The 22,764-nt window shown below is 34.4% G+C and overlaps 2 protein-coding genes across 4 annotated transcripts in view; one reads left to right on the top strand and one right to left on the bottom strand.

Annotated features, from left to right (window-relative positions):
• LOC129809586 (mitogen-activated protein kinase kinase kinase 11-like) overlaps positions 1-5,881 on the bottom strand; it is a 44,423-nt gene extending 38,542 nt beyond the window's left edge. The window contains exon 1 of the mRNA XM_055859535.1: positions 4,874-5,881. Coding sequence (XP_055715510.1) covers positions 4,874-5,633 — 760 coding nt within the window. The 5' untranslated portion in view covers positions 5,634-5,881. The remainder of the gene's footprint in view (positions 1-4,873) is intronic.
• A 6,005-nt stretch (positions 5,882-11,886) lies between these two features.
• LOC129809585 (protein Son) lies at positions 11,887-21,447 on the top strand. 3 transcript variants are annotated; one of them, XM_055859532.1, is made up of 9 exons: positions 11,888-12,581; positions 12,640-13,043; positions 13,110-13,491; positions 19,391-19,687; positions 19,745-19,858; positions 19,944-20,057; positions 20,769-20,936; positions 21,005-21,184; positions 21,300-21,447. In XM_055859532.1, the coding sequence occupies exons 1-9, from the start codon at positions 12,042-12,044 to the stop codon at positions 21,408-21,410; spliced, it is 2,310 nt and encodes a 769-aa protein (XP_055715507.1). In that variant the 5' UTR covers positions 11,888-12,041; the 3' UTR covers positions 21,411-21,447. The 3 variants fall into 3 exon arrangements, with proteins under 3 accessions (XP_055715509.1, XP_055715508.1, XP_055715507.1); XM_055859534.1 differs by lacking the exons at positions 21,005-21,184; positions 21,300-21,447 and adding an exon at positions 20,495-20,576 and having other exon boundaries at positions 11,887-12,581; positions 20,769-20,832; XM_055859533.1 differs by lacking the exons at positions 20,769-20,936; positions 21,005-21,184; positions 21,300-21,447 and adding an exon at positions 20,308-20,562 and having other exon boundaries at positions 11,887-12,581.
• Positions 21,448-22,764: the final 1,317 nt, after the last annotated feature.

Genomic DNA, 22,764 nt, shown 5'->3' with positions numbered 1-22,764 from the left:
AATTATTTTCTTTTGAAGAAAATCCATGTATTCAAACTAATGGTTGTTTTATTTAAATTTATTTGTTTAAGGTGTTACTATTGAAATTTACAAATCGAAACAAAATTTTTAAGATATAACTTTTTAATTTATTTAAATTATTTTAAGGCCGCTCTCGACCTTAAAATGAATGAATGAATATGAAAGCTTTAAATTTACTAAATGACAAAAAATCACTGAACCCTTTAAGGACGAATTTCTGAATGGTGACTAAGGACGTAGCCAGGATTTTAGTAAGGGTGGCCAAATATGAAATGATGTAAATTGGAGAATATTTTAGAATGGACTCCCAACGAAACGTTTTTCGATCATGAATATAAAGAATTGTTCCAAAATAATACCAGAAAAAATAATTTGAATTTATATTGTTTATGAATTTGAACTAATTAAAAAATCAATAAAATATTTATTAGGACCTTAATTTTAGACATTTTGGAAAAACAATCCACTTAAGAACTGTTCTTAGAAGTATTTCTGTATTGATCTGAAAAGCTTTTCTTTGAGGAAATTATGTGCTGGACACACTTACGACTTAACCCAAGAGCCGGCTCAACGTAATTATAATCAAAATAATAGTTAGACTAAATTCTCATTATTTTCCCACTAACTGAGCAGTTTCTCGACTTAAGTCGAGTGGCGGATTAGTCAGAAACTGATGGTAATGTAATCTATCTGATCATTATTTTAATAATTACGTTAAGCCGTCTCTAGGCTTAATTCTTTTAGGACGAGAGGATCAAAAATAGGTGTGATTAGAAGGAATCACACCTAATAGGGGGAAAGAAAAAAATATTTCTTTCCGAGATTTTATAGCGAAACAAAACCATATATGAACGTAGGAACATTTTTTTGGGTCACCGGTGAACCAATTATCATTAAAGGGTTAAGTCGTGTCCGTGTGTCCAGCATATTACGTTTAAATTTGCAAAAAGGCTTGAGATCTTACTTGAATTGATAAACTTTTTCATGGGTTTTTCAAAAAGGAAATATTATTGAAGGAAAGGGAATCAAAAGTATTTTCAATTTTCCTTTGAAATTTTCAATTTTAAAATTCACTATAAATCCATTATCACCTTAATTTTTGGAATGTTAATTCTTCATTCCGTGTTTTCATTACCAAATTTTAGTTGCAAAGAGATAAATATACAACGCGAAAATTCATTTCTTCATCGATTATTAATTTTTCTTTGTGAATTTTCTTTAGAATGCCAATACTCTGCAACTTATTTCCACAGATATAAAACTGGTGAAATTTGAGGCAAAATGTGAAAAATGCACAATTCATTTTATTACTTAGATCTCAGATCTAATAAAATGTCTAAATTTGTACATTTTTATAGGAAATTTATGGTCCTAAAACTTTGCCAAAGTTCATTTTCTTTTTAGAAAATGTGCTTTTCAAGTCATTTTGAAACTCTTTAATTTTTATAAAGATTCTCAAAATCTATGCCAAAATTTCATAATGGAAAAATTTACTAAATATCCTGGCTGTAATTTTAAAGCTCAATTTACACAGAATAAAATATTTCGTAAAATTATTCGTAAATTCCTGCAGGAGCCTTAGGTCGTTGACAGATCTGAGGATTAGCTGAGAGACGGCTTAGCATACTTATAATCAAAATAATAATCAGATTAAATTTCCATCAATTTCTGAGTTATCTATCTCCTGGTCTAAACCCAGAAACGGCGTAGTGGGAAACTGATGGAAATTTAGTCAAATCATTATTTTGATTAAATTACATTAAGCCGTCTCTCCGCCTAAGTTTTAATTGTGTCTAGGATATTACGAAATGCTCGTAAATCGTGTAATCCACAAGCAAATTCGTAAAAGTTCGTATTTTTTCCACAAACATTGTTCGTAAGATGATCACTTGACGAACACTTTTATTTTCTACAAACATTCTTTTATAAGAATTCGTAAACACAAAAAAAAATATTCGTAAAATTTTGTCATTTGTTCGTAAAGGTTTGCTTAGCACACAAAAATATCCGAACAAATGTTTGTAAAAGAACAAAACACTTTGTTCATGTAATCATCTTACGTACAAAATTTGTGAAAAAGTACAAACTTTTCAGTGGGTTACGCTCTTTACGAGCATTTCGTAAGTCCCCACCCCAGTAGGAATTCACAAACATTTACGAACAATTTTACGTAATATTTTATTCTGTGTAAATTATTTTGAAAAAAAAACAATTCTCAATATTTTGTTTTTACATTATTAAAATTACAATTGTTTTAAATATTTAATCATTTAGAGCAGAAAATTTATTAAAAATGAGCAACTCTGAAATCTCAAATTTTATTTTGCTAACCGTTTCTCCAGTCAAATCCAAATTCGATAATCTCAGTAAAAAGTGATATGTAATAAATTATGAAAAGAGCAATCTAAAAACATCTAGGGTAAATTAAGCTAATTCAAAACCTGTTCCAAATAGAGACTTTTCGCTACTCCAAATGGAAACATAATTTTTTCCATGATAAATACAATATTACATTTTTATATATATATTTTCTACGCCTCAGTTTCATTATTTCGTTAATTTTGCTCCAAATAAAGCGAAAACCCATAGATATTCACAAATTTTAATTTGTTAATTTCTTAGCAAAATTAAAAGTATGCCTTTTCACCATCGAGTTTTTCATCAATCAACCATGTTTTCTAATGAAAAACAAAAAAGCTGATTGTTCTTTATTCGCTTTTTTTTTTAAATTATGTAATATTTCTGGAAAAATTATGTGAAATTATGTGTTAATCTTTATTGTTAACAGTAGGTGAAGTTTACAAATGAAATAATTACATATTTCGTGAACAAAAAGGGTTTTTCTGAAGTGTCTGCAAATGGTTCAATTAGAAACACCGGAAATATATTTTTTTTTAAAGAGATTTTCTTATTGTATCCAATGGGAAAGGAGAAAAGACTAGGAATAAGAACAAATCCTACACTCAAGAGCAAATCAACAAGGTTTTGGATGCCTTTCGTCGCGGTTTCACTTACACTGTTTGTCTCCAATTAGAAAATTTCCCTTGTTTCCATTTGCATTAATTTGTTTCCAATAGAAGTATTTTGCACTCGTGTATTTTTCTTCTATTTAAAAATTTTTCAAATTCCATTTAAAGAATTTTCATTAAACAGTAACATTGTAGAAGAGTTAAGGAGCAAATTGATGTAATTTTTTCAGAAAAAAATGAACTTATGTGCTCAAACTTCTGTTAAAGTTAAAACGTCTGGAAATGGTTTTGAATTATAAAATCATAATAAAAAATAAATAATATAAATGCATTATAAAATTATTTAAAAGGGAATTTTTAAATCTAAACAATCTAAAAAAAATAAGCCAAATAAATTATTCCTAGCACAGTTTATTTTTTGACTCACATTGCAATCCTAATATACTAGACAGACCTACGGCTAAAGCCGGTAGTCGACTAAAATTAATTAATTAAATCAAAATAATGATTAGACTACATTCCCTTCAGTTTCACACTGACTAAGCCTCCTCTCGGTTTCAGCTGTAATGCCCTAGACACACTTCTTCTTCTAAGCCGACAGACAGCTTAACTTTTTAAGGACGATTGGAACACCGGTGTCCGATAAAGAAAATAATTTTTCCTAACTACCTAAAGTTATTTTTTTCTTATGTCTGTACATAATTGTAAAGTAGAAGGTCGAAGGAATCTAGAATATTTTTTGCAAGTCTCTAGCTACTTGCTATGTAGTAAATATTTAAGCTCAAAAATCGTGAATTTTTATATTCTCAAATTTATAATTGATTTTATTTAGTTTTTATACTTCCAGTTTTTTTTAAGCAAATCCTCTTTGGTAATAAAAACTACAATACTCAAACGTTATATTTTTTATTAAAGCGAAAAATATTATTCATTGGTATTGTCAGAAATATTACTTAAATTTTTGGGCTATTTTTGTCCCTATTGTTCATAGAAGCACAAAATACACCGAATCATACTCTGTTGGACTTTCCAAGGTTAGATGTGAGACTTATCATTGATTATGTTTCTCAGCTTAATTTTTATTGTTGATTTTGAGTTTGTAAAAAGTGTTTCGTCGTTAAAGGGTTAACGTACTTGTAATCAAAATAATGATCTCAGATTACATTTCCATCAGTTTCTGATTAGGCCGTCTCTTGGCTTAAACCGAGAAACGGCTTAGTTAGTACCAAACTGATGGAAATTTAGTCTAATCTTTATTTTGATTTAATTACGTTAAGCCGTCTCTCGGCTGAAGACGTAAGTGTGTCTACGGCATTACGAAGATAATTAGTATTCTGGTTTTTCTGAATTTCAATCAATGATTATTCTTATTTGTTTTGTGCAATAAGAAACCAATTCGATATGACAGTGTTGTTAATAAAAACAGTTTATCGTATATGCATTTCCTTATTAAAATAACCATTTTTTGCTCTGAGCGCGTCATGACTTTCCAGATAAGAAAATTTCAAAGTTTCCGACTATCCATTCAACTAAGCCCTAGGGCGGTCTTCAAACCGGTTTTGCCCTATTTCTTAACTTACTCTAATGTTTTTTTCGATTATTTTTTGAGTAAATTTGAACTCATAATCGTAATAATTAAGTTCAATTTGATTTATTGAATTTTTGAAAATCACTGAAATTGATTTCTATTTTTAAATTTTAGATCTTCAGAAACATGATTAAACCTCGTATCTCCAACCCTTGTAATTATTCCGCTAAGAATAAAATGATAGTACGATAGCAAAGTATATCCCAATCCCTTCTATATTAACATTGATAAGTCAACCAAGAATTCTGAATATCCCTGTTATAGTGTTTTGAGGAAGAATGCAATGTTCACTTACCATTTGAGCTCTTGAGATCACGATGGATAACAGAGATTTCAGCCATATTATGCAGGTAATTCATGCCCCGTGCAATCTGAATGGCCCAGTCTACGAGAACATCCGGAGGAATTTTCCTGCCAGCGAGGATGCGATTGAGTGAACCCCCACGGGCAAACTCCATCACAAGACAGAGCTTTGGCTCTTTGAGGCATACTCCTTTGAGGGCGACAATGTTCTCGTGCTTCAGTGACCAGAAGAGTTTGGCCTCTTGGAGGACATTCTTTCGCGTGACTTCAATGTCCTCGTCAGGACCGCGACGGGCAGCTTTTACGGCCACTTCTTCGTGACCCCAGTAGGCTCGGTGAACCTTCCCAAAGCCCCCCACCCCGATCACCTCCTTAAGCTCCAGCTCATGGTAGTCAATCTCCTCGGGCTGGATATTGCCAATCATGACACTGGGCAACAAGGGATCGCAATCAGTGACGAAGTTTGACGGGAAGATTCCTACTTTGTCGCCTATTTTGCCCGTCCACCAGCCCTCATCCCCGGATATGTTGCTGTCCTTGGACAGCACATAGACAATCTGGCCACGACGCAGTGACAATTCATCCTCACCCTGAGCCTCGTAGTCAAAAACGGCCGTCCACAGTACTGAATTCATGGGTGGCCCCATTTCGGCCGCCATTGTCGTTGTCGCGGGCGCACTCTGTTGCTCCGGGACAGGTGGTGCTTGATGGGGGCCCAGCTTCGCTTCCGACGTCAAAATCAGAGGCGGCATTCGAATGCCCAGCAAGATGGTCAAAACAATCCCCGCATTTTCTCACACCACACAACAATCTCACGCACCAGCAACTACTTCCATCCACTGCGGCACTTACTGGAGAGCACAGTAACACAGAAAAATCACGGAAAAAACACAAAATAAAGCTACAATTACGGCACTCATTTTCTCAACATTTTTGCGAATATTTTGCAGCCAGCGCCACCTTTACAATTTTACTTCCCTTTTTTTTGTCGTGTACCCATCAAAATTCGCGTCTGCAAATATCGCTGCGAAAGATGTAGATTTTGTCTGTACGAATTCGATGTGTCTACAGACACATCGAAGTTTTTAGTTTTACTTATTGATGTACACCAGGGGGTGGATTATGTAAAAATCGTGAACGTTCACTTGGTGAAATGTTCACAAGTGAACGATTCACCGTTCGCGTTCACAACTGCTAGAAAAGTTATTATGAATGAGTGAGTGAATCAGTTGCGGTGAAAAACTGCTAGAGTGAATTCGAAGACGTCAAAATTCATGGTTTTTGTTCAATGATCATGTAGTTTTTCACAAATTTTCTAAGTTTTCCGCGATATTTTAGTAAAAATGGAGTGAAATTGGTGTTAAAATAATACAAAATGTGTACAAACCCGAGAGAAGCGTCTGTTAACGTGAGTGAGAAATTTTGTCAATCTTTTCGATTTGTCCGGAAGTGAATTATTCTATACGTGCTATGAAAACAGTGTTTCGATAAATTATATTTTGGCAATTTTTTTGCGTAAAATGCTTTATAAACTCAATGATTTCGAGTCACATTATATACTAGTTATGTGAAAAAGCCTTACTTCCGGTTCTGCAATGTATTTTTCGTCCTAAAAATTGCATTCCCTTTCAGTTTCACTCCATCAAATGATGATGAAAAATCTAACCTCAAAATACTGATTGAAGTGAATCGTTCACTGGCCTTCATAATCGCATTTTTGCGGTTCAATAGCGAAATATTCACTTTTATCTGTCAAGTGAATCATTCACCGGGTTCACTTACATAATCCACCCCCCCCCCCCCCCAGGGGTCAAATCGGACAAAAAGATTGGGCATTCGAAATTTCTAGCTTTGTGCAGATCTTCTTCTACATTCCTGAGGCCCAATTTTTGAAACTCTCACTTGCACCCGCGAGCTCTTTAGTGGCCGAGAGAAATCCACTCGCACACCCCGTAGATTCAAATCATTCTATAACGATTTCTTCATAACATAAAGTACTCGTTGCACGTACTCAAGAATTTCCGGGATGTGCGAGTCAATTTCTCTCGGCCACTAAAGAGCTCGCGGGTGCGAGTGAGAGTTTCAAAAATTGGTCCTCTGTTACCTTTGCCTTGTAAAATACTTCATAGTGTCATCTAGGATCATCCGTAACCTCACAAAACGTGATTTGGAAAATGCAAACATGGAGAGCATGAAGAAAGCTATCAAAAATAATTATTACTGTGAACCCTTAAATGAGAAATTTTCACGATGTAAGGTGTGTGGCATTGTGATGCGCTGTGAGTAGAGAAAATTTTGTTTTTTAGCTGAGATTCTTTACATTTTTCTTGTGTTTTAAGATGCAAAAATGTCACTGTTTTTCTAAAATTTCCAAGAAAATCTTGAAAATCCCATTTATACACTAAACCAAGGTTTTGAAAATTTTCAGCACAAACTTTTCTAGTAATACTGGATTCAGATGATGTTAGAAAAGATGGATCAAACTGAAGCAGCGCAGTTACTTAAAAAAAGTTCCGTGTTCAAGACTGACATTGACAAGGATTATCTGCAGAATTTCAAATAATGTCCGAGACAAATTACAGCAAAAGCTTGATAGCTGTGAATCTGTTTCTATTTGTCTAGATCAGAGGCGTGCAAGAACCGTTGAAACCGAATAAACGTCAAATGAAACATGTAAGTTAATGGTCAAAACGCTATATAACAAACTTATTTTGACGTTAATTCGGTTTCAACGGTTTTTGCACACCTCTCTGGTCTAGATGAATCCACTGACATCACGGATGAGAGTCAACTTTTGATATTTGTTCGTGATGTCCTTCCTAGTGGAGAGACATTTGAAGATATGTTGCAGTTACAAAACCTCGCAATAAGAACCAAAGGTTTAGACACTTTTAGAGTTGTGGGCCACTTTGGAAGAATTCGGCATAACTGACAGGCTGTTCAATATCACTACTGATGGTGAACCTTCACTGAGTGGACATATTAACGTATTATATTATAGTCGCACGCTTGAAATTATGCGTGGACTAACGGCCTCTACACACTAGAGAAATTTATGTCCATATTGAAGCAAATTCCCTACGCTTGTGCAAGAGAAACTCTTCAATATGGACATAAATGTTTCTAGTGTGTAGAGGCCATAAGACATTTTCATTGCCTCCTTCACAAAGCCGAACTATGTGGAAAGTTCCCGTCAAATAATATCTGCAGATATCTTTAAGATTTCTGTAGAGAAAATCTACACCTCTACAGAATATCTGCAGATAAATTCTGTAGATATTCTTACGAATTTTATTTGGGCTTGGGACAAAATTCGTCAGAATATTTCGGCAGATTTTCTGACGAATCTCTGACGAATTTCTGTAGATATTCTGCCGATTTTTTCTACATTCCAGACTTTCCAGACAAGATGTGTCAGAAGAGATGGAAAAATTTTTCACTGAAGTTTGCAGAATTCAATAGAGTTATTTTTTGTGATATCACGGTGTTTATATAAAATAAAGAATTCTGCGACGCCGTGTTACAAGTAGAGAAAAGTGAAGTGAAAACTTTAAGCAGAGTATCGACCTAAATTTCGTGTTTTTGTATCATTCCATGGGCGATTTTTAAAAAATTAGTATTTTTGCTCGCATCTTTTTACTTATTTAAAATGTTTAATCGGTAATGCTTGTTAAGCAGAGCATACCATTTTCTTTATAACTCCTACAGTTTCTACATAAATCAACAATATTTTTGTGAAGTAATGGACACTATGCCGATTTTCTCGGCAGAAATTCAGCAGAAAATCTACAGATTTTCTCTGAATACACTGGAATATACCGTTAAAATTCAAAAAACCTCAGAGTAAAATCGGCAGGTAGAATAATGATTTGACGGGTTTTTATCGGATCTACTTCCCATCAAAACAGCCATCCACACAATTATAATGCCCTCAGAGGAAGACATAATTCTTTGACCCACAGGACATTAAAGAGATATTTGAAAGAATGCAATGCCAACATAAAGACCTTCTGATGCATACGGATGTATGATGGTTATCCTGTGATTTGAGGGTACAAGTCATGTTGTTTATTCGGCGTAGTGATATTAAAGTAATTCTCGCAGTTTTTGGTGTTTCAGTAGAGGGCAGTTTCAATTTTTGCATTTTTTTCTTATTCTTTAAAAGGAGTGGGATAAAACTTTATCACTAAAGCTGTACCTAACCCCAAGTCAACAAAAATCATAGTGTAGAAGCAATAAAACCCGCCATAAGCAACAAAGGCTCTGCTTTGGCAAAATCCCCGCTCTTTCGAGATCAGAACCTCTGAGGGTGGTGAAGATGACTGTCAAACAAGTATATTGTAGGACTATTAGTGACGAATAGGCATGCAAGTAGAGAAAGGGAGAACTCTCTTCTCTTCTGCACGTGCAGACGCATTTAGGGATAGCTCCTCGCGTGCAGTCTGGGCCCACCCCAGTTTATTTTTTCGTAATTTTGTTGAAAAACGAAAAACATTCTAAAAAATGAAAATTTTAAGAATTTTCCATTTGCAATTCAGGACTGAAATTGCCCATTCTACACAATGCGGTTTTAATATACCCAAATTTTTCACAGGTCAGTAAAGAATTAAAGAAATCGGCAGCTGATGAAGATTTTTGGGAAAAGTCGCGTTTTCAGTGATATCACCGCTCAACTTAATGCCTTAAATCTCTCACTTCAGGTAATTTTTTTTTATTATTTTTGTCTATATAATTTGTATAAAAAATAGGAAGAAGAGAAAAATAATCTGAACAAGTTTTACGGCGTTATCACAATTGCACATTAGAATTTTAAAGTGATTCACATTAATTGTCGCTTGTGAGCGTTCAAATATGTTATTTGTGTCTTTGAGTTACTTAATATTTGGGGTTTTTCAATTTATTGATAAAGAAGTTGAATTGGCCTGTAAAAATAAGTTTAAATTTACCTAAGGCATAAATATTTTTCACATTAAAAAATTAAAGAGAAAATCGCATTAATTTTTCGCATTAATGCTATAAATCAATTTATATCAAATTTTGCGGGTCAAGTCTACCTTTTTATCAACAAATAGATCAAATTTTGAATATAAAATGATTCAAACACACAAATTACACATTTGGACTCTCACCAGCGACAATCAATGTGAATCATATTAAAATTTTAATGTGCAAGTGTGATAATACAGTTAGAGCCTGAGCAATGTGCTTTAGATTTTCTGGACTATTACTGAAAATTGTGGAGAGATTTTTTTGTCTTGAACGGCAATTTATGAAAATAACCATGCAAAATTTTGCCTAGTTACTATCGGTATGCTAAGAATCGATTTTGCACGGGTTTTAAAATGTGTTTACTTTTCAAAATAAGAAGATATATACAAACTAAGCTATCAATATATTATAATTTCAACTTACAGTAGAGTCTCTAAAATCTGAATCCCTCAAATTCGAACAACGTTTGGATTCAAAATGTCAATAGTGTGGTTATGTCAAAAAATTCGTATTCTGTCTGGATGACTGAAAATCATACTTATGTGCTTTTTCCTGAATGTTTACATACATTATGATCGTATAAAGTAAAAAGGAAGTATGTTACCACTAAGACTTGTGAGAAAGTACGGGAATTTAATTCAAAGTACAATTTAATCTCACATAAATTTCGTTAGTTTTAAAAAAAATCGTTTGAATTTGAGAGGTGAGAAATGTCAAAAATACACTCAGAGCGTTCGAATTTAGGAGACTCTACTGTAAATTGATTCTAACTCTAACAACACACAACTGTACCCTGGTCTTGCTTCTCCGAGATATTTTGTCATCGTTCTCGCTATGAGAACCGTTCCATACTATGAATTCCCAAAATTTTAATATCTGATTTAGGGGTAAAGATGTGCGCCGAGATGATTTCGGCGGCGGCGGCTAACATTTAAAAATTGTCGGCGGCTGGCTGCGCGCCGGCGCGCCAGCTGAAGCAATCGGCTGCGGCTCAGCTAGGCGCGCCAGACTTTTTTCCTTAACATTTTTCGATTACAATCCACATAAATTTTATCGATTTTCCTCAAATTTTTTTCTTGCTAGAATTACTAATCATGGAAATCTATTTAAAAAAAAATAGTAACAACAAAACAGATAGAAAAAAATCTGTCAACTTTAGGCACAACATTTTTATGATTTTACAAAAAGACAGATTCAATAACTCATCCAATTATGTTCATCAGGAGCTGAGATATACCACTCCAAACTTTCAACCTCTTCTAGTGACAGAATATATGATCTCATCTAATATATATCCAAATTTATTTAAGCAAAAGCCTCTTTACAATAGAAAGTATAATAACTAACTATCCTAACTATACATTTTTTTTCATAAGAATGATAATTATCTATTATGGGTATTGTCAGAAAAATTACTGAATTGAGTTGAAATATAAACAAAATTCGCTACTGGTCACTGTCTCTGGAACCGAGAATTCTTCCGTTGCTGGGAAGTTTATCTTTTAGTTAGAATCAATAACAAAAATGTAGACTATTTAATTTTTTAAACAACTCGTAATAATAAATCAGGTAAGAAAAAGAAAAATTATAAATAAATATAGGTATAATTTTTATTTTATAATTTATGATAATTTATAATTTTTATTTTTTAATTTATAATAATTTATAATTTTTCTTTTCTTACCTGATTTATTATTACGAATTGTTTAAAAAATTAAATAGTCCACATTTTTGTTATTAATTCTAACTAAAAGATAAACTTCCCAGCAACGAAAAATTCTCGGTTCCAGAGGCTTCGACCAGTAGCGGCCTCTCAAATCAGATATTAAAGTTTTGGGAAAGACGAAGTTTTTTTTATAATAATTTTTATAATTTTTTTTATAAGACTTCGTCTAACATGAAGGAGGACATGTAACCCGAAAGTTCGCACGCCTTTCCACAAACTTCGGTTATTGGGTGGACGTCGCATTTTCCACTGGAAATATTCCAATTCCCACATCCAGTGTTGATCTCAGACTCAAACCATTTTGAATTTTTGGAAATGTCAATCACCGTGTGCTTGAAGAAAAAGAAAATAGGATTCTAGTGATGTGAAAACAAGGAAAATCACCTTGAAAATAGGACAAAATTAATTAAATTATCTTACAAAATAGAAGATTAAATATCAAAGAATGGATAGTGATAGCAAAAGTGCAGTTTTTCCCGTTTCTCCGTCGCGTATCAAGCGTGAAAAAGTGTCACCTCCACGCGAGGAAAGAAAAGCCCAAAAAAGTGATTTTACTTCCTTTTTGGACACTCTTCTGGGCATCGAGACGTCCACTGACCAGGAAGATAAGAAGTCCGTGGAGCCACTGAAGAGCTCAGATGAGATTCTTACGGAACTATTTGGGGTGTTCAATGCAGCTCCACCGAAGAAAATTCTCACAAAGACGGACAAGTCAAAGAAGAAAAAGCACAAGAAGCACAAGAAAAAGTCCAAAAAGAAGAAGAAGGAGGATGATAATGAAAGTGATAGTAGCTCTGATACTGAACAATCTTCTGCTGAGAGTAAGATCAAGGCGAAGGTGAAGGTGGAAGAGAATGGAGAGATGAGGAAAAAGAGTAAGAAAAGTAGGAAGAAATCGCCGGAAAAGACAGTAAAAACGGAGATTCTGGAGAGAACTGAGGAGACTTCGAAGAGCTCATCCTCAACGAAAAAGCAAGCCGAGAAGGTAGGGTAAATCGTATCCTTTTTAGGAAGGTCTTCCTTAAGCTTAAAAATGTTTTTAGGAGAGTTCAAAGCAGAAGGAGAACGAAGGAAAATCCAACAAAATCGTCATCAAGGACTTGAAGAATAGTACAATTTTATCCGTGGCCTCAAAGGTGGAGAAAGAGAAGCCAAGGGATCGTCATAGCCGAGAAGGAAATTCTAGGAAAAGACCTAGAGAAGAATCGGAGGATAAAAGGCGGAAGAAAGAAAAGGGCATTTCGCTTTCTGATTTTAGCATCTCGGATGAAGAGGAATATCTGCACAGGGATTATTCTCCACTTCGGAGTCGAGGGGACAATCACGACAGTCTGGAGAGGCGTCGAAGGGACAGAACAACTCGCCGGTCAAGACATGATGATGGCTTCAGGAGCAGCTACCGCAGTGACAGAAGTGCAAGGGATCGATTCTGGGGCAGCCGAAGAAGGTGTGATTCCGGATATATCTTCATCAGAAGTGGGATCCTATTACTTTTTTTTAAATTTTTTTCCAGGGACAGGAATGGTAGATCCCGCTCGAGATCTCGGTCGAGATCCCGATCACAGAAATCTAGTGAAAAAATTGATAAGAAAAAACTGCTGGAAATTGCGAGAAAGAATGCAATTACGATGCTAAAGAATGGAACTCTGCCTGGATGTCAGAATCTAGCTCCGGCTGACAAGGAGATAGCCCTAGCAAAGATGACTCACGGCGGGAAATCCATTGAAGAACTCACTGAATACTGCAAGAAGCTGTCCAACGGAGAGACCCTCAATGATCTCTCCAGCGTGTCTTCAGCAGCTGAGGACAGTGATCACGACAGGGATGGAAACGCCAGGCCATTCAATCATCCGTTTATAGTAAAGGATCGAGGACCGATTGTCATGAATATCAAGGTAAGAGATATTTTTTTTAAGAAATCAAATCCTTCAGGTCGCTTATATCGAGCATATGCTTCATGTGACTTTCGATTCTAAGATACTGCATATACTGCATATGCTGCATAAATGTACTATCGTTTTATTTATTTTTTTAACTCTTTCCGGACCGCAGCATATGCTGCAAGCCAAGTTCACCATTTTTTAATCAAAAATATCTAAGCTCAGGAATTAATTGAGGTCTTACAAAAAATATCTTACATTTGGACATCCTTATAGTTTGTAATCATCTACAAAAGTATGATTTTTATCAGTTCTAAATAATTAAAAAACATTGTTTTTCACAGAACATTCATATGCTGCTTTGGGTACTCAGAGTCCCAAAAGAGACGAAAGAGTTAAATTAATATTTTGCTTAAAAACCTACGTGGTTAGGTGGAATTAGGGGGAAATGGGGCACCTTTGAAATTGGGTGTTTTTTTTTTTACATATTTTTAAATAAAATTTAGCCTTAACTCTTTCCGGACCGCAGCATATGCTGCAAGCTAATTTCACAATTTTTAATCAAAAATATCTAAGCTCAGGAATTAATTGAGGTCCTACAAAAAATATCTTACATTTGGACATTCTTATAGTTTGTAATCATCCACAAGAATCGGATTTTTATCAGTTCTGAATAATTAAAAAACATTGTTTTTCATAGAATATGCATATGCTTCTTTGGGTACTACAGTCCCAAAAGAGACGAAAGAGTTAACTCTTTCCGGACAGCAAGCCATTATTTTTCCACTTACCATTTGTATTGCTTCTTATCACAGAAAGTCCTTCCTGGCGTGAAGAACTTCTGATATCAACTTACTTTCCACTTTGAAGAACAATTAAAAAATGAAAATTCGATTTCATTGCGTTTTTAGGACTGGCTCCTTGGAACAAGATTCACCCGATTGCTTAATTTTATATTATGATAAAAATGTGACAAATATCAAAAATATAACTTTTTCACCGATACAAAATAAATTTCTTTTTCAATTTAGACAAAACTATGGTAATTAGGGTAAGTGTGCCAACTTTCGGCATAGTTGTATGCAAGCGTCAAAGTCTCACGTTTGAAATGTAATATTTTTTTTATAAAATTCAATTTTTTCTTCCTTCTTCTAAAGGAGTTTTGCTTGCAACCTTGTAGACAGTTTATCGTTTATCGTCTTTATTTACTCTAAAATAATTCTTAATACATTTTAAAATGAATAAAAATATAGACATAGCTTTGGTCTTCATTCTCATTCTTCATTCTCATAGTTCCTTGCCCTTCGGAAATTCTTCCAATGTCTTTTTCACGTCATCTCGTTTGTCGCACCTACATTTTTTGTTATTTTTTTGCATTGTATAATCTTTAGAGTATGTAAAAACTAAAAATTGATGGAAATTCAAGGAACAAAAAGTGGCCGGAATTGCAAGCTGGCCGGAATTTGGCACACTTACCCTATCAAGTTATTGGAATTCTAGACAGTTCGCTTTTTTAGAGATAAAATTGGAACATTACCGGATAAATGATGCGATAGGGATACTATTTATTCTAAAAAAAAATGGACCTTAAGTTTTCCTCTAAAAATTGTCTTTTGGCATTAAAACGACACAAACACCGTTATTTGTGATAAATCAAGTTTTATATAACAGCTCCACGTCCACACTTGTAATGCAGAAGGAAAACACACTTTTTAACAATTTTATTTTATTAAGATAATATTATTCAGTTTTATATAGGGGAAAGTGGTCTGCCTTTGAACGAAAAATGATGTTCAAAATTTGAGATTTTTTCACAGTAAACTACAACATGAGTTTTACTTTGCACTACACCAAAAAATTCTCTTGTTCATTAAGCTTCTATGCTTACCCCATTCAGGACTCGCAAGTCCTCAGTTTTTCCTGGTGAGGAACTTGAAAATGTGATGTCGATATATTCAAAGGCAGCCTGCATGGTCTGCCTTTGAATGTGGTTGAGGCAGCCTTTGAATCTTAATTTTTCACTGAGAATATTAGGGCTGTAACATTAAGTGGCCCATAATTGATTAGCATGAACCCTAATGCACTCAATAAAACCACCACTGTAGTCAAAAGTCATTTACAACAACATTTTTTACATTTTTCTGAAGCTCTGTTTTTCACTTGAAAATTTGTAATAAAACGCCATTGAAGTTGCCAATTGTCAGTTTGAAACATCCCGGCCGGAGCAAGATAGCATGTTATAAGTATTTGTATGACATTCGTCGGACCAAAGTAGGAGTTCTATTCTGCTCCCGGACAGGAAGCTGTCAGACGTTTCAATGTATGTAAAGAGAGGATTCAAAGGCACACATAATTAAGATTCAAAGGCTGCCGCAGAGCAATATTTGTAAACTTTTATCATCCACAAAATTTGCCTCGTCTGAATCAAAATGTATTTGGAGAAATACCATCCAAGAATAACCTTCTATGACTCACAATAGAAGATTTGTTCGAAAAATTATTTTGATTATGAAAAAACACATGAATTGTGGAACATCAAAATTACAGTTTAGAGCTCAGTTTCGTTTTTTTTGCCCTAGCACCTAGAAAATAAGAGCTAGGGTCTGCATTTTTTGATGACTTGTGAGGATTATGAATAGCTATCTAATAGTTAATAGAAAAAAATTTATGCTTTAAAGAAAACTGAAAAAATTACGGTATTCAAAGGCTGCCGCATTCAAAGGCAGACCACTTTCCCCTATTACTTTCTTTTTAATTTCATAATAGCTATAGAATTGAGTTCTTAGAATGTTACAAACGTCTTATATTTAATTGCTTTTGCAAATTAATTGAAGAGTATGGCTGTCGAATTTTAATCTTAAAATATTTCTATAACCCAATCTGAAAAAGATTTTTTTTTGTTTATTATGTATTTTATTTATAAGAGGAAGCCGCAAACATTGTGATTTTCTATTAGTTGTAAGTGTCCAAAGGATGAGACCTAAATGTATGAATGGATACTGAAGAAGTGTTCATAGAAGAACCTAAATTTATTTATATAAATTAAATTAAAAAAAAAAAACACATTGAGCACATTGGACTGTCTTGACGGTTTTGATAATTTGCCAAAAAAACATGATTCAAGCAAAACACATCAATTATTGCTACTTTATAAATTTATAATCGATTGGGACCTATGTATACAGGTTAGAAATTTCAAGACCTTTCAAAAAATTCAAAATTTGACCATATCGGTTGAGAAATAGACACTCCAGAGTGATTAAATTTTGACATTGTATGATTCATTCATATTTTTTCAGTCACAAGTGTCTAAGGTCGGAATATCCGCTATGACACTATAAAACATATAAAAATGAAGGTAGGGGAGACTAGGGCAAAAAGTCACAAAACGGATATTTTATTTTTTTACAAAGCTACTCGAACGCTTCAAAAATTTCTAATTAGCGCAGTTTTATAGGAAATTTATCGCTCTACAACTTTGTGAAAGTAATTTTCCTCTATTTTGTAAGGAAATACGTTTATCGAGCAAATTTCTAAAAGGTAATTTTGTGTCTATTCTCAAAAATGCTGGGGCAAATAGTACCAGACATTGGGTATTATCATATTTTGATTCGCTTCATTACGGGCTTCCGTAAATTTCAAAAAATACCTAGAGGACATATTTTCATAGAAAATTTATTCATGTACCTTTGTAAAACACCGTTTTCTCTGCGAGAAAAGTGCTTTTCAAACTATTTTAGAAAAAACACACACACAAAAGACTGCAAATCGTTTGACCAATGCAAACAACAAGCGGCGAGACATGATAATGACATTTCTTTTCGCCGTGAGACATCAGGAATTACTTCGCTTTTTTGTTACTTTTTGCTCTATACCTTTTGTTACTTTTTACCCCAAGTGACCATTTTTAATAAAAGGATTTCTGGAGAAAAGAACTTTTGTGAAATTCAAAAATAGATAGCGGATTCGTATTCAAAATATCTAAATTATTTAGAAAATATTCACCAGTGCATCAATTTTGGGAAAATAAGTACCGTCGTTGCGGGTGACTTTGCACTCGGGGGGGGGGGGGGTGACTTTGCACTCTGCTGTCCGTAAGACTTTCATAAATTCTAGCACTTATTGATGGTCTTCGCCGATCCGGTCTACCATGTCAAAGTATATAGGGATATGTTATGTACCAAGTAAGGTACAATGATCCCCAAAAGGATTCTTATAGTTTCAGTAATAGTCAATGAAATGCCAGGTATAGGTATTTTGTCAAAAAACGCCTCCGTGAAAAAGTTATCTGAAGGTGCAATTCCAAAATCGATTTCAGAGCAGTAAATTGCCCAGATTCAATCTAAATTTATCTGGCTAGAATAATCCACTTCGATTTTGTTGATTATTTTTATTAAAATATTTTTTTCCCCTATTATCTTCCTAAGAACACATGATTTATGTTATAAAATTGCATATAATGGCCTTTCTAAAGCTTTTATAGAAGTATTTGGCTAAAAATTATCCAATTTTGTGGGAACTTAAGATAAAATAGCCGAGATTTACAAGATAGCATGGTCGCCATCTTGATTTGACGTTTCTGTCCGCCATTTTGAATAACTGTCAAAACAAAAATCTCGTCCGATTGAGCTGAAATTTTAGTATGTTCTAGCTGATGCCAAGGCCTTTTCAGAACATATATAAAATCAGACCTAGGTCAAGTTTTTGTCTGGATATAGGGGCTCCAAGTTCAAAATTTTGACATTTTCATGAATACAGAACTATAGGGAGCTTCTTTTATCAAAACTATCACGAAAAAGACAGCGCTATCGTTAGGCGGTGAGATCAAACAAACAAAAAAAGTAATGTTTTTGTTTATAACAGCGCATTATTTAATAATCTTAAAAACTGCTGTTGCAAAGATGAAAAATAAAAAAAAAATAATTAAATGCACTTTTCGTTTATTTATTTATTTTTTAAATTATGTTAGAGTAAATAAATATATAAAATTAAAGCCTCAACCATTTTTAATGGTTACTGAGGCATTTCCTTTAGGTTTCAAATATTTAAGATTAAAAAATAAAGACCGCCAAAACATGAGTATTACAAAATTTTAAACTTTGAGCCTCTGTATCTAGGTAAATACATGACGTCGACTGGAACATAGATACGTTTTGAAAAGGTATTGACATCAGCTACAACATACTAAAATTTCAACCCAATCGGACCAGTTTTAGGGTTTGACAGTTATTCAAAATGGCGGACAGAAACGTCAAATCAAGATGGCGACCACGTCAACTTGTAGATCTCGTGCATCTTACCCTTAGATATGAAGATCTTCATTGTCGTTTATTATCAGAAATTGTTGATTTTTTAGTATTTATTAAAAAGTGCAAAGTCACCCGCACCTTAACCCCAGTGCAAGCCTTTTTTCTTGATTTTTTTAAACATAGTAAAATTTTATAAAATTAATGCTAGTGGCACAAAATCCATTCATTAACAACTGAATACAAATAATTTTACCCATTCACCCCCTTCCTTCACTTTAACTGTCCACTTTTAGAGGGTAAAGTTGAAAAACAGCGAAAAAACGTGCAAAGTCACCCGCAACGACGGTAGGTAATAATTGTTTTCTTCTGCAAGGAAAATATTTTGAAAATAGGGCTAAAATTTTGATATTTTTATTTTCTAAATTCCTTGTTCGAATTCTAAGAAACTTACGACATTGGAGGATATCTATAGAAAAAATTTGAGCCGCTATCTTTTTTAGCTTGGAAGATACTGAATTTTTCGATTTGTGACTTTTTGCCCTCCCCTACTAATTTTTTAGTTTTTCCGCATTTTTTAAATTATTTTATTTAAGGAGTTGGCGTCTTTGTGAAGTTTTTTAAAACGATATTGAGTTTTTGGTTTTTTCCTATTTGATTTTTGGTAGAATTCGGTGCCCATCCCACCAAAAACTGCTGAACAGACAAAGGCACTGCTGATGCAATTCCCTGTATCTTCGGGGCAGCATCATCGTGCCACTGAATCTGAATGGGTACCGGTGTCACCTAAAAAACCTGATCCTCCTGCTCCACCTCCGAAAGAGGTCAAAAAATCCGCTCCAATACCAGCTAAGCAACTCAGTCAGGCTTTCTATACGATACCCACTGAAGAATTACCACCACCAACTCCAGCTCAACCTCCAGCAGAGCCGGATACTGTGTTTCCGGAAGTTGTCAAAACGGTGGTAAGTCTTTGGGAAAATAATTTTTTTCGTGGAAATTCTCATTGGTTTGCTTTGTAGAAGGGATTAGATGTGTCGAGTATCATCACTCAGAGGCTCAATGCTATGAGGAAACTTCAGGAAAATCCACAAGATCGTGAGGCACAGGAATTGATGCAAAATACTCAGAAAGATGTAAGTCTTTCTGAAATTTATTGATTTTAAAGTGGATTTGCTTTAGTGAATGCTTCTTTTTATTGGTATTTTTTTTTTGTTGTAGATGTCTAATTGGGCTACGTCAAAATTCACTCCTGGGAAATTTCTCGGTAGTACAGGAGCTAATATCTTGAGTGCAAAAGAATTGCAATCAGGCTTCCAAGCATGGGCGAAAAGAGTAAGTGCCAATGGTTGTATTTGGATTCTCACAGATTTTCCTCTTACTCCGTTTCTTGGCAATTTTTAAGAAAAAAAAAAATACACGAAGAAATGTAGATCATCTGATCAAGTTGCGATCGTATTCAGTTTTTCCTCTTTTGAAAATAATTTTATAAAAAAAAATTGAGGAATTTCTGAATACGATGAATCAACTTGTTAGATGATCTACATTGATGTTCTGAAAGAGAAAGATCCTAATAAATTTTCAGGCATTACCTCAGCTGCCTTGGCAGAAAATAAATTTGAAGATTAACTACTAGAACGATTACAAGAATTTAATGAAAACACAAGGACAATGATCTTTTTTCCTGTACATTTGTATATCAACCCCATCCGGAGAGATTGGGGATGATATGCCGATGTAGAGCAGCTAGGTATCCTGAAAATTTATTTCAGACATTTATGATTAGCATCGCTGTGTTCCGATATGTGAATCACTCTTAAGTTTATTATATGAATTCGTCCCTTTGCAAAATTGGTAAGTATGTTGCTGCATTGAAAAAATAATCATTTACAATTTTTATGTAATCTTTTAAATAATTTTATTATGTAAAAATATTGTTTTCTCAATCATTATTCAATTTTTGGGAAGCTCAAAAAGGAGCTTTTTCTCAAATTGTGTGAACTGTTACGTTTCTATTTTGGCTGATTACTCTGTGCGATTGTCCAGGATCAACTGATTTGCACAGCACCTGTTTCTGGTGGCATGGGCATGCACTTGCTGCAGAAAATGGGTTGGAGGCCAGGAGAGGCTCTTGGGAAAGATAAATCTGGTTCTCTGCAGCCACTTTTGTTGGAGATTAAACTCGACAAAAGGGGTTTGGCTGCTAATGAAGAGGTAATGCTTATAAGGTTCTAATTCCATCCCAAACAGCTTCTCAAAGAACGCGGTTTTCTTTTGGCTAGAATCCTCAAAATGTCAACAAGAAGAAGAGAATGAATGCTGCCCTCACAAAAGAAGCCATGGAGCAGAAGCATCCAGTGTCTCTTCTTGGAGAGATAGCTTCCAAACGCAAGTGGTTGTCGCCAATCTATGAAGTTGTAATGGAAAGTGGACCTGGGCATCATAAGAATTTTCTCTTTAGGGTAATATTGTTCGGAAGTCAACTGATGTAAAAATCTTATTTGGGGTTTTTACTGAGCACATCGGAAATAACGAAAATACAGTTTATATTTAGCTTGCCATTTGATTCACTTTCAGGTCACTCTTAATGGGGTTTCCTACACTCCCCAGGCTCCTAGCAATAACAAGAAGGAAGCCAAGGCAAATGCTGCTCGTTCTTGTCTTCAACAAATGGGAATCCTACCATAAAATTTTGAGAATAAAGATAATTTTTTCTCGTGTGAAATGAAGTCTTTCTTTAGGTGGGAAAATTTAAAACAAGTAAAAACTGAGTGTAGAGGGACAGAACGAATGGTTCGTTAGAATTCAATGATCTATGATAGACATCTTTAAGAAGAAACCTGGAAGTATCCTACTGTTTTTTCAACGGATAGTGTACAGGTCAGCTGATTCGAGTTCGCTCTAGGAACCAAGGGTTCGCGGAACCTGGCAAAGGCTCCGGGAATCAGGGGTAAAGCTAAGTATTGTAGCGTCCTAGAAATGATCAAACGGAAAAGGAATGACACCGCTCTCAGACGGAGAAATGATGGGAGATCACAACCCACCAGAATGTTACAAAATTTAGAGATGTGACCACGGGGACCAAGGCCTAAAGGTCACAAACCCAAAGAGCCCAAATAGAGTCGGGCTGATCCTCGAGGATATTTAGCCTGTAAAATTTTGTAGTATTTGTCCCAAACTATCATACACTGAGGGCTTAGGATCATCGATTAGAGATTGTATAAATTTCCCAAGGGGGATATATTTGGGTGAAAATGTGTACACCACTTCCAGGCACTTCCATAATTTGTATTGTAAAGGCCTTCACACTTACAAAATTTCGCAACACTCTCGAAAATGTTGCAATACTTCCAGTACTTCCTGCACTTCATGTACTTCTCATACTTAGAAATCAATAACACTGTGCAACGATGATTTTGTCCCTGGGTTCTCATGCTATTTTTTCTATTGCTAGGGTCAAATGATTTACGAAAATACTTATCATTTGGATTTTGCGCCTGGAATCTAGGCAAAACCGTTTTTGCCGTTTTTTGATACTTGGGGGCCTATATCTCCGATTCTGATGAACTGATTAATTTCTTACTTTGAAACAATTTGTTGTCCATTACATACCCGATAAATCCTCTGAACAGATGAAGTTCTTACAACTGACACCAGGGGCGCTGTAGTCTCATAAATGTCAGAAAACATGGGAAAATCGAACTTTTTAGCAACTTTGATCAAAAATATCTCGAAAACTAGGACTGTCCCTAACAATATGTTTTGTGGGTTTGATAGATAATTTAATCAGCTACATTTTCGTCCATGTACAACTTTTCTCTCAGATTATTTTTTAACCTCGATATTGAGGTTCAAACGAAAAATGAGCATTCAGCCAACTAAATAAAACCTTACCAATTTCGAGTGTTATTGTTTTTTTCCTCGCAATTAGGCAGTAACAAGCTTTTATTATATTATTTAATACTTAAATATCGATATTATGGTGATTTTTATATGACATTTTAAATTTTTAAATATTATTTTATTACTTGGAAACTTGTAT

Source organism: Phlebotomus papatasi, chromosome 1 (genome assembly GCF_024763615.1).
Source record: "Phlebotomus papatasi isolate M1 chromosome 1, Ppap_2.1, whole genome shotgun sequence".
In the NCBI taxonomy this organism is placed as follows: domain Eukaryota; kingdom Metazoa; phylum Arthropoda; class Insecta; order Diptera; family Psychodidae; genus Phlebotomus; species Phlebotomus papatasi.
This window is presented reverse-complemented; position numbering and strand designations above follow the sequence as displayed.